Source organism: Castor canadensis, chromosome 10, assembly GCF_047511655.1.
Source record: "Castor canadensis chromosome 10, mCasCan1.hap1v2, whole genome shotgun sequence".
In the NCBI taxonomy this organism is placed as follows: domain Eukaryota; kingdom Metazoa; phylum Chordata; class Mammalia; order Rodentia; family Castoridae; genus Castor; species Castor canadensis.
In genome coordinates, this window is record NC_133395.1 from 147,734,885 (window position 1) to 147,750,397 (window position 15,513).

At 48.7% G+C, this 15,513-nt stretch overlaps 1 protein-coding gene and 1 long non-coding RNA gene across 2 annotated transcripts in view; one reads left to right on the forward strand and one right to left on the reverse strand.

Annotated features, from left to right (window-relative positions):
- Positions 1-320: 320 nt before the first annotated feature.
- Positions 321-3,927, reverse strand: LOC141411556 (uncharacterized). Its single transcript, XR_012436407.1, has 2 exons — positions 3,517-3,927; positions 321-2,730 (listed from the first exon to the last, which is right to left on the reverse strand). It is a non-coding gene; the product is annotated as an uncharacterized lncRNA (long non-coding RNA).
- Positions 3,928-3,947: 20 nt separating this feature from the next.
- The window catches only part of Eefsec (eukaryotic elongation factor, selenocysteine-tRNA specific), a 188,286-nt gene continuing 176,720 nt past the window's right edge, over positions 3,948-15,513 (forward strand). Inside the window, exon 1 of the mRNA XM_074044590.1 lies at positions 3,948-4,276. Coding sequence (XP_073900691.1) covers positions 4,015-4,276 — 262 coding nt within the window. The 5' untranslated portion in view covers positions 3,948-4,014. The remainder of the gene's footprint in view (positions 4,277-15,513) is intronic.

Sequence of the window (15,513 nt, forward strand, 5' to 3'; positions counted from 1 at the left end):
GAAGTTGAATTAATTACTGGCTGTTTGTAAAGAACTTTGAACTACCTCAGTACAAAATGGCATTAAAGAAACAGAAAGGAACCAGCATCACATTAACATTAAGAACAAATCCCAAATAATCGCAGTTCTGCAGGCTGTTTTCCATCAATAATTTTCTCAGGGACTGTGCCCAGCCTGTGGAACTGTACAGGGCCCCGGAGTCTGCTGCAGAGGAAGAGGCCTTCCCAGCTGGAGCTTTGGGGCTAAGACCATTCAAGACGCAGTGATAATACACCTGCCTTTTTGTTTTGATTTGTTTTTTTGCAGTGCTGGGGTTTGAATTCAGGGCCTACACCTTGAGCCACTCCACCAGCCCTTTTTGTGTTAGGTTTTCTCGAGATAGAGTCTTGCGAATCATTTGTCCATGCTGGCTTCAAACCGCGATCCTTCTGAGCTCTACCTCAGGCATAGCTAGAAATACAAGCGTGAGCCACCAGTGCCTGGCTAAACCTGCCTTTCCAGGCCCCAAAATGCTCTCAGGCAACCTCAGCCCACTAGGATGTGGGAAACACCAGAGCACCAGCCTGGTGTAAAGCAAACAGGATTCTAGAAAAGAGATGCTGGGTAGAGACAAAGTACACAGGAGACAGGAGATGACTGGAGTTTTACTGGGAATATCTCTCCATTTTCCATAGGAGCCTCCAGCCCCTCCTTCCTGCTTAGTTCCTGGAGTGGGCTTATGACCCACACCTTGCTAGGCAAAGCTTCGTGTTTCCCTCCAGGTGCCTGAGCACATGACTTTATCTGGTCCATAGACTCAATTTGGGGATTTTGCTGAGACTGTAAGCTTGCAAAAGTTGGCTCTAGCAGTCATCTTGTCAACATGTACCTGGGAGTGGAGGCAACTCAGAGGAAGAGGAACAGACAGAATTCAGACAGACCTCCGTGTGGAGAGGGCTCCCATTTCAAGGAAATATGGCCGAAAAGAAATACCAAGGAACAGATGGAATGAGGGGCATGGATTGGCCAGCTAGGAAGCCCAGATGGAAGGAAAAGCCAAGCTTGCAGAGGTGTTCCTGTGTTCAAAATTCAAACCATGGTCCAAGAAGAGACAATCAATCAGTAAGGGCCACAAAAAAAGAGAGCCAATCAAAAGTAGCCTAGCCCAAGGTTTAAAACCTATTCTCAACCTTGTCTCTGGCGGTATAGTCCTTTGTATAGCTGTCCAACATTCTATCCACTTTCAATGGAGTCCTAATAAATCTGTTCTTGCCTACTCTCCATCTTGGTAGACTCTCTTGCCAACTCTCAGCTCCCAAATCCATGACAAGGAGAGAGACAAGGCCAAGTGCTGGTGGCTCTCGCCCGTAATTTCCAGCAACTCAGGAGATAGAGATCAGAAGGGTTGTAGTTTGAAGCCAGACTAGGCAAATAGTTTACGAGACCCTATCTTGAAAATAACCCAACACAAAAAAGGGCTGGTGGAGTGGCTCAAGGTGTAAGGCCTGAGTTCAAGCCCCAGTACTGGAAAAAAAAAAAAGAGACAAAGTTGGTGCCTTATGTCATTGGCCACCTGAGCCTTAGGTGCAGCAAGCACTTCCCTTGATGTTGTAGTTTTACTTATTGAATCTAGGAAACAGTGGTTCAGCACGTACTATACTCCAGGCATTGCTTTAAGTAATGCAGAAATACCAGTTCACTTAATCCTCACAACTCTGAGTTGCACAGAGGCACAAAGAGATCTTGCCCAAGACACCACAGCTTTAGCAGGTGGAGGTAGCATTTGGATACAGTCTACTACAACCAAAGTCTGCTTTTCAATTACATCATAGGCCAGTATGTTCCTACCCTCACTATGTCAGTTTCATGGTGGATTTTTGTAAAGATGTCTTTCTTTAGGGTCCAACAGGACAAGGGACTGGCTGGGGCCTTCAAAGCTTCCGGAGTAGCTGGGTTGAAGAATGAGTCCCAAGTTGCTTATTAGTTTGATTCTGTGCCCTGGGCTGGCTGTGCAGCCAGATCAAACACAGGAAGGACATGGGTGATGTTGCAACATGAATCTTAGCATTGCTGAGATCCTGTTTTCTGGGAAGTCCCCTGGCCTTCTGACAGGCCTTCCAGAGCTTCTGCTTTTGGTGTTGTAGACAGGCACATCATCAGGCTAAAACCGTACCTTGAAGGATATTTACAGGGTAAAGTCAGCATTCAGCTTCTCCTTTGCCCCACTTCCCACCTACCACACAGCCTGACTGACTGCTGCCTCAGCCCCTGCTGTCAACTCTGCCTGCTCTTCCATCAGTTTCCCAGGTCCTGTGCACTGCTGCCTTTATCAGCTCCAACGCCTCTTTCCTGAACAGGAAAAGGTGAATGTTCTCCACCTGTCCACCTGGGACCCTTGGCCACATTTCATAAGTGCTTTATTTCATAAAAGCACTTAATTATTATTTGTCTTATTCACAGTACTGTTCCAGACCGTGTACTACCTGGTACATGGCAGGTGCTCAATTAGTATTTCTTGGATAACTGAGTGAATGAAATAATGAAGTTCCAAAGCTAGGATTTTAGAGATTGGGTTATTCAGCTTTCCGTTGCTGTAATAAATTGCTTGGACAATTAGCTTAGAAAGAGGAAAGGTTTACTTTGGCTCATAGTTTTGCAGGTTTCTGCCTACGGTCACTTGGCTCCATTTCTTCTGGGCCTGTGGCCAGTCAGCGCATCTTGGAAGGAGGCTGCTGCTCACCTGATGTCAGGCTTGGGGAACAGAGAGGAAGAGGAAAGGGCGGTGTCTCAATATCCCCTTCCAGGGCACATCCTCCCATGAAGCCCCACTTCTCAAAGGGTCCACCATCTCCCAAGACCCTGTCCCCAAGACTTTCACAGGTGGGCCTCTGAGGACATTTTCAGACCACATCCCAGGTCCTCCTTTCTCATCACACATCCAATTAGTCAGTGTCCCGTCACTGGGGAATCTTTCTGAGTCTCCAACCCCTTCTCCAAACTCCTGGGACCAAGGTGGTCCCAGAATTCAGAATTTTTCAGATGTCTGAGAGGCAATTTAGAGGGCAAACTATTCACCACATGACTCCCTCTGTGGTTTTTGAGCAGCACCTGGTAATGCACCTGCTGGTGTCTCTGCGGTGGAGTTTGGGAGTAACCATGATAAGCAGATAGGAGGCTAGAGCCAGGCTCCTCTCAGTTCAGGTCATGGTTTGCTGCCACAAGGTTGTCAGCAAACTTGCTGTTTTCAGAGGCAGGGGAAGGAACGGGGACAAGGCGAGGGTGGGCAACCTTCACTCCCCCAGCGGTCCCTTCCTCCAATTAGGCCTACCCCCTAGCGTGTCCACCATCTCCCCACATAATTGCATGTCCAAACCATAAGGGAGTCCGCACAGAAACTGTGTCGGCTCTAGAAACGCGGGCCGGCGTGCAATGCTGGGCAGCTGCCCCCGGCCAGTGGCTGGGCTGGGCTGCCCCTCTTCCCTCAGCACACACAGTTCTCCAGTGCCCGCTAGACGACGTCTCTCCTCCGTCCGTCACCTGTGTGGCCACAGCAGACGCTTGGGTGAGCGACCTCTTTGCAGAACCCGTTGGGCGGCGGGGGCCGAGGGGCACCTGCACAGAGGACACGTCTAACTCCCGGGGCGGGAATTCCGTTCTGGTCCCGTACCGCGGGGTCCGCCATCCCCGTGCACGATGACGTCCAGCAGGCGAGCGGGCCGTGCACAAAGTCGGCACTTAGAGAAGCTCGTCGCCACGAGTGCAGAAGCGGGTGGGTTGAAGGATCGCTCAAACCCCGGCCCGCGGCGCTTCAGGGGAGGAGGCAGGGGTGCGCAGTGCCGTGGTGGGTGCCGCGTCCACTGTTGCCCCGGCGTGCAGCCCGGAGGCCCCTGAGCGACGCACCGCTGGCTGCGGGAGCCGCGGGCGGAAGCTTCGGGCCGGAACGCGCGCGTCCGGCATGGGTTGCCGGGGGGGGCCGCTTAGCGAGCGGACCGCGACGGCCGGCAGCCCGAGTGGAGCGTTCCAGGCGGCGGCGATATGGCGGGGCGGCGGGTGAACGTGAACGTAGGCGTGTTGGGTCACATAGACAGCGGCAAGACGGCGCTGGCGCGGGCGCTGAGCACCACGGCCTCCACCGCCGCCTTCGACAAGCAGCCGCAGAGCCGCGAGCGCGGCATCACGCTTGACCTGGGCTTCTCTTGCTTCGCGGTGCCGCTACCCGGCGCCGACGAGCCGTTGCTTCAGGTCACGCTGGTCGACTGCCCCGGGCACGCCTCCCTCATCCGGACCATCATCGGCGGTGAGCGCGGGCCGGGGCGGGAGCCGGGCTCGGGACGCGGCGGCCGCCGGCAGGGCCGGGTGCGAGCTGCGGGCACCGCGTCCGGTCGCAGGGGACGCGCACTGCGCCCCGTGCCGCTCCTGGCCGCCCCGCGGCCCAGCTCGCCCGGGCGCACGGCCAGCCGCGAGGTGCTTTCCTAGAAAAGGACCAGAGCGCTTGTCATGCACGCCGACAAGTGAAGGAAAAGGTCTCAGGAAAGTCGTCCCTCACGTGTCCTGTGGGCTCCCGGCTCCTGGTCCCCGGCACTGTTCCCAGTTAAAGTTTCAGAAACCCGACACGCGCGCGTGCGTGAGAGAGCGAGCTAGAACTGCACCCGACAGGTCAAAGGGCATGACTGTTTTCAGTCCTGGTGAGCACTGCCACAGTGTCCCCCTGGGATGTATCATTTAATTAATTTTTAATTACCGTATGTGGGTAATACATAAATACATGCTACTTAGGAGGACATTACAAACAAGGCAAAAGGACTCAGATGAAACCACTGCTAGACCTTTGTGGATTCTTTTTCAAACCCATTTAACTACACTTTACTATGGACAGGTCTCTAAAACTTGCTTTGTTTTTGGAGAAAATGATACACTAGTATAAGACCCTGGCTGAGAGAGTCTGCTACTCCCTACCGATGCAGTGCCTGAGCACTACCTGCCTGTAAGGTTTGTTGCCTTCCCTTGCGTTCCTTTCCAGCAGGATCCTGAGAGCCTACAAGAACAGGTGGCCCATGATTGTTGGTTTGGTGGCACGGGGGCCTGATGGGGTCCCAGCTGTAGTGAGGAGTAAGTGCTTTGATCTCTGTTCCTCCCGTACTCCATGCTGCAGGCAGGTTGGAGTCATTTTCCTGTTTTGTTTTAGCGGAAATGGAAGCTTGAAGAGGTAAGGAAGCTTACTTGCTCCATCTAATGTCTTCTCAGTCCATGTTTCCATCTTGAGAGGAATACAGGATTGCTGCTCTTTTCCCTTCCCTGTATAATGACATCCTAATAGATTTTAGAGCCTGTACTCTAAGCCAGTCTAAGTTGGCGGCAGACGGCACAGACTAAAACAATGAGGCAGCTGGGGTGCAGCTCAGTGATGGAGTGCACCTGCCTAATATGCACAAGGCCTTGGGTTCTATCCCCAATACTGGAGAGAGAGAGAGAGAGAGAGAGAGAGAGAGAGAGAGAGAGAGAGAGAGAGAGAGAGAGAGAGAAAGAGAGAAAGAGAGAGAGAGAAAGGCAAATTCCTAATCCTTTCTAATACAGAGAGAACCTGACTTAGAATGGTTTGATTTATGATTTTTGACTTTTTGGTGGTGTGAAAGTGACGTAAATTCAGTAGATAACTGCTTTGAATTTTTCTGCTGGGCTGGTGATCACATGGTGGGTTCTGGGCTGTCCAGGGCAGCAAGCTGCAGCTCCCAGGCAGTCCTGAGATTGGGAGGGAAGCGGCTGTGTGTCATGGACTGTGTTGCTCAGCCAGGAAGTCCTGTAGGTTTGGTGTATTAAGTGAACTTTTGACTTGCCATATTTTCAGCTTATGATGGCTTTCTCGGAACTTGGCCCTGTTGTAAGTCGAGAAGCATCTGGTAACTGCACAGCTGTTTATTGGCTTAGCTTTTGTGAATATATATATATATATATATATATATATATATATATATGTATACACACACACACACACACACACACACACACACACACCTATGTGTATATTTGTGGTGCTGGGGTTTGAACGCAGGGCCTACACCTTGAGCCACTCCTCAGCCCTTTTTTTGTGAAGGGTTTTTTTGAGATAGGGTCTCATGAACTGTTTCCCCGGGCTGGCTTCAAACCACGATCCTCCTGATCTCTGCCTCCTTAGTAGCTAGGATTACAGGCACGAGTCACCAGTGCCCGGCTATTTCCTGGGATGTTTGCTGCTTTCCAGGAAACCCTGCAAGGAACATGGTGGTTACCATTTAACTGCTGAGGAAATGGGGCTTAGGAGAAGCAGGTCCTCAGTGACAGTCCAGGTCTCCCTGCCTTCCAAGCCAGAGTCCTATGCATGCCTCCCCAGGTTATTCAGTGCCCACCACCCCCTTCCAGTGTGTGCATTTATAGACGTTTTTTGATGCAGCAAGAAGGCTTTGTCGCTAGCCTGCTGTATATAACCCAAGTGTAAGGCCCAGGTTTAAGCCATAAAACCATAGAAGAGGAGTTTTCTCTTTCTCTTTGAATATTGTTGCCCTTTCTCTTCTCTCACTTCCTGAGGAGACTGTCCTTGTCTTCTTACTAGGCATTAAAATGTGACCTGAGCACACCGGCGTGGTGCTCAGTCTGCTACCATTCTTCAAGTAGATCAGAGTCCCACTTTCCTTTCCAGGCGCATGAGAGAGCACGTAGAATTTTTTCTTTTGAAGGGAAGAGTGCTCCTGTGTGAGTGCCCAGGTCCGTGGCCAGGAACTTGCATCTGTGTAACAACCCAATGTGGTGGGAGTACTAGTCCTGTTTTTCAGAGGAGGAAACTTCAGCCTGGCAGGTAAAGTACCTTGGGTTGGTGCTAGAATCCATCCTGGCTATCCCTGAACTGAACCTAGTCAGATGTGCATAATCATGGGCACCCTTGCTTTCTTGAAATGACTCCCAGGCCAAATCCTGGCTTACGGACCCATTCTGGGCCCTTCTGGCCTGCCTTCCAGAGCCATGCTTTGTATTCCTTTTATAGCTGCCCATCAGTCTTGGCCCTCTGCTCCAGGACTTCCCAGTGAGTTCTACTGTGCTTGGAGTAATCCAGCCTCCTCCTTATAGCCCGCAGGACCCATGGCCTGCCTCTGCCTTCCTCTGAACCTCTTCAGTGGCTGCTACCCTTTGCTCCTGACTTTGTCATGCCGGCCTCCTTTCTACTTAAGTGGGCCAACCTGCTGCTTCCCTCGGGGTCTTTATCTGTTGTTGCCTCTGTGGTGTGCCTGACTCCTTACCACTTAAGTCTCAGTTCGAATGTCACCTCTTCAGAGAGGCCTCCCCCATATTTTCTCATGTTCTTGTGTTAGTTCCTTGATATCACCGTCTGGTGCTTTCTATGTGTACTACTGACTGTCTTGTACTAGAATGCCAGTGCTGTGAGGACAGTGAGCTTGTCTGTCTTATCACCAGTGTTTTCAGTGCTTGGGCCTGGATCTGGCATGTGGTGGGCACTGAGTAAGTTCTGAAGGCGTAAAGCCTGTCTTGCAGCTACTGGGCTAGCTGGCTACAGATAGCAGAGAACCTTCTTTAAGGGTTATGTACAGAAAGTGACTAGTATGAGGCCTGCCCTGTAATAAGTGCAGTGTGCATTGCTCTTTCTCCTCCCCTCCAGCAGCTTGTTAGGGAACTGGGGAGGGCCTACTATACTGTGTGCAAAGCAATCTGCTGGAATTCTATGCACACAGAATAAAAGCAGGAATAATTCATTGTGGCTGGGTGTGGTGGCATACACCTGTGGTTCCAGTTACTCAGGAGGCTGGCACAGGAGGATCATTTGAGCCCTGGAGCTCAAGGCCAAGCTGTGCTGGCAACATAGTGAGACTGTCACCCCGCCAAAAAAATAAAAAGGGAATGCTGGGTTTTAGGTCCACTGGGGGAAAAAGGGCTCTCCCAGGGGAGGGAACTGCCTGGCATGGCACTGAGCTTATGTGTGCCATTTTGTTTGCCTAAGATTAGAGCTAACTGCCAGCATGTGGGCATGGCAAGACATCAGCATGGTGTGTGGCAGGAATACATTAGTGAAGATCCTAGAGAGTGGCTGTGGTGTGGATTTCTCCTAAGGGCTTACAAGCACTTTAGAAGGCTATTGCAGGAGGTTTGTGACATGATCATCTGAGTTGAGAGAAAGATGAAGATTGCTGGGCAGGGACTCCCTCTGGCAGAGGTGTGGTTTTCTTTAGCCCCACCTGCACCTGTGATCCTTAGGCAACTGATGACTCTTGTTCCAGGTCCCGGCTCACTGTCAGTAACTCAGACCCCTTATGGGATATATTATCCCTGGAGAAGGAACTTAGAACCAGTATCTGAGTTCAGTATGTCTTAAGTTAGAGCCAGCTCTGGTTTCACTGTTTCCCAAATACTTTTTGCAAAAAAGAAGGAAAAAATTCGTCCTTAACTTAGAAAATTGGGTTTCACCTCTCTTGCCCCGTGTGGGTGCAGACAAAGTTAGTGATACTGTGATAGCACTCGGTGTTTCCTTAGTGCCACCCTCAGGATGGGTGGTTTTTGTTTCATTTTCTTAATCCTCACAGCAGTTCTGAGGAGTAAAAGGTGATACTCCTATTTTATAGATGAAAAAGATTGTGTCTCAGAGGGCGGGAGCACAGTTAGTAAGCCTCAGAGCTAGCTTGGAGCCCAGGTTATATGACTGCACAGCCCCTGGTCTGTGAATGAGAAAGGGTGCTTGTCCACTCCCTGGAGTGGTGTTTCAGGGCAGTATTTTTCTAAATCCATTTTAGAGTATAAATCTTTCAGAGCTAGAATTTAGAAAGGTTCAGTAATGTATGTTTTAGAGACATGGGTGGGGGTGAGGGACTTAGCCTCATCCTCAATCTAACTGCAGCAGGAAGGAGGAAGCTGAAAAATGCTGGAACCTTGGCTTGGCAATTTATAGTCCTCTGGTGGCTGTGAGGATTAACAGTGTATTGTCTCCAGGTCTTTTGTTCTGGTTGTTAATGAACAGCAGCTCTTCTGCCAAGATGTGTTGCTTGGGTCTTGCCTCCTGTACCCATGGTGTGAGCGGCACTTCCTGTGTAGGTTGAACTTCTCTGACGGGAGCTAGCAAGAACTGTGCAGTCTTGTTAAGTCTGGCTCAGGTCACTGTCTATACCCTGGAGAGAGCATCTTTTGTAAGGCTAAAGCTGCCTTGCTGTCTCTGTTTCTGACATTCTGTGCTTGTGGTGCTGGTGCAGTGAAAGCTCTTGCCTTTGGTCTGCTCTTTTGAGGAGTGTACCTTAAGTCTCTCCACATTTGGACTGGATGATGCCATTGAACTCATGTGCGTGAGTGAATTTGTGTCTTCAGCCAGGTTTTATTTCTTTTGACATAGAGTCTTGTGTGGCCAGGCTGGTTTTGAACTCATGCTTCTCCTGCCTCAGCCTCTTGAGTCCAACCAGATGTTATATGCTACCCTTAGGCATCTGTACATATGCCCAGAAAGGTGCATGGCACAAGCAGAGATAACAAGTGGGGACTTGGACACACAGGTCTTGGCAGCCAGGAGGAATTGGGTGTTATTCTAATGCAAAAGCAAACAAAAAAACCATGCTTAATTTTCTTTGCCCTTACTCTTTTTATGTGAGTCTGTATAGGAATACATTATGTTAAATTGTGGTAATTATATATATATTTGTCCTAAGATATTGAGGCATATTTAAAAGAGTAGTTATAAGGAGAAGTGTTCCTTTCACCTCAGTGTTTTTAGCTCTTAGTATCGCCAGTTCCTCTGTGCCCACCTGGTGAGAGCTGCCTGTTATTTTCTCTTCATTAAAAGGCACAAACCATAACTGGAAGGTTGTACCCTCTAGTACTACTACTGCAGCGTCTTCTACCACTGGGTGATACAGGGTGGATACTGGAGTCACCTGCCTCATTTGCTCCAAAGCATCTCCTGTCCGGGAGGAAGTCTGCCTGGTACAAAGTGTGCCTCTATTTTAGTACAAGTACTTCTGTTTTTTCCACCACCTTATGGTTCTCTGACTCCACATGTTCTCTTTCCAAGCTGGAGTGCCTTTTGTTGGCTTTAGAAAACCTGAGTTGAGTTTTGTCTGCACCACTTTCTCTTGGTGCTGAACAGCAGGTGCCTTTGCTTTGGTTTGGGTGACAGTGTAGGAGTAGTGCAACATCAGAGATGTGGTCCTGAGTTTAAATTAGTGCAGAATATTTGAGCAGGAACCAACAGAAAAGAAAAATGGAAGTAGGTAGTCATATTTCATCCCGTTGGGGTACATTTTTCTTTTCATGGGGCTTGCCCTTGAGAATAAAACATATCAAATGTTAAATCAAAGAATATTTTTGTAGTCATGCTACGAATAGAAAATAATGCAAAGAGTTTGCCTTCTCGAGGCAAATATTTTGCTGGAAGGTTATAATCAAAGTCAGAAGGAAATCATAGCCACAGCTTTTGGTAAAGCTGTAATCATTTAAAATTAATTGCTTTTAAAGTTTATACTGAGCATCTCCTTTGTTTTCTATCAGCATGTCTGTTGGGTTTTTCTTCAAAATCACACCACTCAGGTTAGAATAAAATTTGGGCAGGCATCCCATAAATTAAGCCCTAAGACATATTCCCTTCTCTCTCATTCTTTTATTTGATGGCGCCTCAGCCACGCGGGGGGGGGGGGGGGGGGCTGAGGCTCCCTTGTATGAGGGCAAGGAGGTTCTGCGTTCCCTCTTAGCAGTAAGGTGATAGTGCCCGTAGTTCTGGTCTTCCACTACCTCAGAGGCCCCAGTCCTGGAGAAGGTGAAGCCTGTTTTTTTGTGGCAACTCATGGTGGAGCAGGGAGCTGGAGAAGGAGACTTGGCAGGTCCTAGACTGGAGATGCATATCATCCTTCGTGCTGAAGTGGACACACATTGCTGTGATGGCTGGTTCTGTGCCTCCTCTCCACAAGCCTGCAAGTACCACAGGGCAGAGGTGATGCCAGAATCATCTCTAACTCTAGGGCCAACAGAATCTGGCACATAGTAGGTAGTTGATAATTTTTTTGGGGGATACTGGGAATTGAGCCCAGTGTGCTGGACACGTACTGTATCACTTGAGATCTACCCCCAGCCCTCTGATTTGTGCTTTGTTTTTGAGACAGGGGATTGCTAACTTTGCCTGGACTGGCCTTGGTCCCTGAGTAGGTGGGGTTGCAAGCATGTGCCACTATGTCTTGCTATACTAGTTGATAATTTTAAAAACATTTTTATTGCGATATAATTCACATACCATTAAGTTTAACCATCTCAGTATACTCAGTGGTTTTCAGTGTATTCAGAGTTGCATACTTACTGTGTGCCACAGCCACAATTCCAGTTCAGAACATTTTTATCACTCCGTAAAGAAAACTTACTGCCTGCTGCAGTCATTTCTCATTGCCCCCACCCCTAGGCCTGGATAACCACTATCTACTTAATATCTGTATATATTTTGCCTTTTCTGGGCATTCGGTGTAAATGGAATCATATAGGGTATGACCTTTTATGTCTGGCTTCTTGCACTTTGCATGTGCTTTTCATAAATTCTTTTAGACAGGTCTTGCTGCCTCAGCTTCCTGAATACTGGGATTACAGATGGGTGCTACCACGTCTGGCTTAGCATATACTTCCTAAAGTATCCACATTGTAGCATGAGCTTGTACTTCATTCTTTTCTTTAAAAAAGTACACTTATTTACTTCTAGTTGTGGTAAAATATACAGAACATAAAATTTACCATCTTAATCATCTTTAATCTGTGGTGGCATGTGTCCTTCAGGTTGCTTCTTTTTGTTGTATGCCTGGCCTATGGAGACATTCGGGCTTATAGCCTTTGTTTTTAGGGCTTTTGGCAGCCCGCCTTGTTGAAGAGGTCCAGGTGGTGCTGCTATTTGGTGTTTTTATCCACTTACTCAGAGACTACATATATATATTGTGCAGCTTTGTTTTGGATGTAAAGGTAGTAGTGATGCATGTCTTCAGCGTGCTTACAGTTCCAGGAAGGGAAGACAGAGGGAGGTGAGTGCCAACAGGCAGTTTATGATAAAATGCAAGGTTGTAGAGGCTTTGATCAAGTTGGAGCATGGAGACATGAGTGGCTGGACGCAGTGCTGTGCCTGGAAGGATCACCTGGAGTTTTCTGGGCAGAGCAGACACAGAGAGCAGTTTCAGCAGTCTAGACCTGTGAGAACGGCCGTGGTCCTATTTAGTGTGGCTGATACTTGCATACATGGGGAAATGAGAGAAGGTGAGGCCAGGTTGGCAGGTCATGGATTGGTCCTGGCGACTTCTGGGAGAAGGAGCGACGTTGAAGAGGGGTTGAGACCTTGCCAGTAGAGAAATGGCGTGTTTCACCTAGAAGACCCAGAGTGCCTAAAGACAGGGAAGAACTAAAGTGTGAGGTTGAGGAAGGAGGCTGGTTGGTTGCAGGTGGGGAAAGCCCCTTGTGGGAGGAGTGTATTCTAGCTGTAAGACCTTCAAGTAGGGAGCTCTGGCTGAGGCTGAAGAAAGGCTTGCCACAGTGGTCTGCTCCCCATTCCACCTGCAGCCTTCTGATGCAGTTGGGAGGGAAGGTGGGGAACTGCAGGAGATAGGGCAGCACCACTGGGAGCAAGATAGGGCTCTTGGGTGCAGACGTGGGATGCTGAGCAGAGCCAAGGAGTATTCTGTCTCTCAGGAGAGGGAGAGGGAGAGGGAATGGACTTTGGGGAGCCTGTGCACTGGCACTGTGCGCCTGGCACTGCTCTAGATGTTTGACTCTGGCTGTCAGCCCATCTGTGGAAGTGTTCCTTCTACCTTATATAGCTCCTGCAAAGAGAACGAGAGGCGAGCACTTGCTGCAGGTCACATAGCTAGTGAGTGCTGGCCTGCAACTTTACTCAGACTTTGGCTTTGCCCAGGCTGGCTTTCCTGTCTCACCCATACCTCCCTTGGGAAAAGTGCGGGTCTTGAGGGGCAGTTAGCATGGACAGAGTCAAGTTGTCACACATAGAGTGTCTATTGCCCTTTCCTGCTGGATTATTGGAGTTGTGTTTTTGTTAATTGGGTCTTTTATTTTCTTGTGCTGTATCATCAGGCTCCCGCTGCTTTGAAGTGGCTTTTGTTGGGTAGGTGGGAAGGACTTAGTTACTGTGGGCTGTGGGTGAACCTCTCTTGGCAGGAGAAAAGACAACTTCTGCCATGAAGAGAGAAGCTGACTTTCCCTCTTTCCGTATCTCTTGTTGTGATGATGCCTCTCTTGTCTTAGGGCCTTCAGGAAGACTAAAATAATTTCCTTTGTCTCTAACCTACTTCCTGAGGATATTTATTTGGTGGCATGCACAGGTGCTACCTAAAGATAAAACTGACTTTTTTTCTTTTCAAAACTAGTGCTTGAAATTTGTTGGCATTGCCCTGCTTGGCCTGAGGAACCTGCCTTGCCTGGTCTTGTGGCTCTATCCTTTACCATAGATTTGTCTGGGTTGCTTAAAGCCCAGGGAGGGTCAGTATCTTGTCCTAGGTCATCTGCTGTTGTGACTGAGTTCAGCCTTCCCAGCTACACTGAAGTGTGACATTTAAGCAGTTTCTACTTGTCATTTCCAGGTGAGTTTCAGGACCTTTTGCCAGAACCCCAAAGACCCTTGTGTGTGTTCTTAGCATTCCCTGTTCTTTGAAATGATGGTCCAGGGAACATTTGGAGATGGTCTTCAGAATTTTAGACTTTGCAGAAAAAGCTTTCCATAAGAAGGGCTCCATTCCTTCTGTACTGCTGTCTGATGCCCAGAGACAAATAGACCACAGACAGGCTGGAAAGTGTTGGCCAGTGTAGACCTTGCTCACCATTAGCTCCTGGCACTGAGGGGAGAGGGCTGGCAGACTGGCTACAAGGAGGCAGGGGCTTGGTCAGGACTTTCTATGCCAGTAAGAATGTTGTATAACTGTGTGGCCTAGCAGGATAGTCGTGGGCCTTGCTTGGCCATTTGAACACTTGCATTGTGGCCAGTACAGCCAAGGCACTGGAATGTAAATCTTACCTATTCTTAACAAATTTAAATTAGAGACTTATGTGTCTAACATTTAGCTTCGTTATTTGATAATGCAGACTTGGAGGGACTGAGGACTGGTCTGGGTTTTGCATTCCCACTGTAGAACCAGGTTTGCATTATCTCTATTTGTGGCTTGGTTACAAGGGTTGTCATATTCTTGTGTGGTGTGGGGCTCCCAGCCTCCCCCAGGGAGTGAGACCTGTTCTCCTTCTGGTAGCCACTGCAGCACCTCAGACCCCACCTCTATGAGGCCCACCTACCCTCTCGCCTTCCAAGTTATGGTGTCTCCCTGCTACCCAGGCCTAGCCTTGGAATGATTCTCTGCCTGTCTTTCTCCTTGGGTTTGCCAGGCCTGTCCGTCCTGCTGACTCCTGACCTGGGCAATCCCCAGACCTCTGTTGCTTCCTTGAAACAGGCTTCCCTTTGCTTCTGCCTTAGCTCTTCCTAGATGAGTGCAATATCCCCACAATCTCCCTCTACTCTGTAGCTGAGAATTATTCCTAAATATAACTATTTTACTGCCCTCCATTGGCATATGGGCAGAGCCCTGCATTATGACCAATGGGACCCTTACTGATGTCTCCGTCTCTCTGTCTCTCTGTCAAGATCCCAAATTTCATGAACTATTTGCAGGTCTTTGCACAGGTAAGGTGGTGCTCCAGGCTGTGCATTCTGGCTTCAGGCGCTTTTCTGGGAAGTCTCGTCTGCCCCTCCAGCTGGTTAGATGACCTTCATTTGATGTACCCATAATGTCTTCTTTCCTTCATTTGTATATCAATCAGTTTGTATTTACTGGATTATATTCTCCACTGGGCATGGGCCTATTATCATTCAACTGTATCTCTAAGAGCCCAGAGCAGGGCTTGGCACAGAGTGAATATGTGATGTATGCATATGTGCGTGCAGGAAGGAAGGAGGGAGGGAGGGAAAGAAGGAAGGAAAGAAGAAAGAAAGGAGTCATTTCCCACTGCCTGCATCAATTACCCATCCTCTTATGGTGCTTTACACCAGTGACCAGAGTTCAGCAGTAGAAGAAGCCTGCCTTGAGGTTAGACAAGTTAATCTTTCAATGGAAATTCAATCCTCACATTTCATTTTCAGGCCACTTTGCGTAGCAAAGTAGTTTAACTCGTAGCAGATTTCTCCTATGCTGATGGTTAATTTCATGGCCCACAGAGGGTCAGCACTCTAATGCAGGGAACACAGCAACCTCACCGCACACGGTGAGGGCCGTGGCCTGTTGTTTTAGAGAAGCAGTGTTCAAACACCCTCCAACAGACAGATTTTGAGTTAACAGGGGTGACCCTTTCAAGAACATTTTTAAAAGCTGTAACATAGATCCCTCCCAGATCGTATATTTTCCCTTCTCCGTTCAGTTCAAAGGGACTGAGTTGTCTTTTAGGTTTTTGCCGGCAATCTTCAGCTTGACCCTGGTTGTTGAAATCTGTGGGAGGAAATTTGAACAAACTTGTACTTTGGTAATTCTTCTGCCTCTGTGAACCTTTAACCTTAAGATT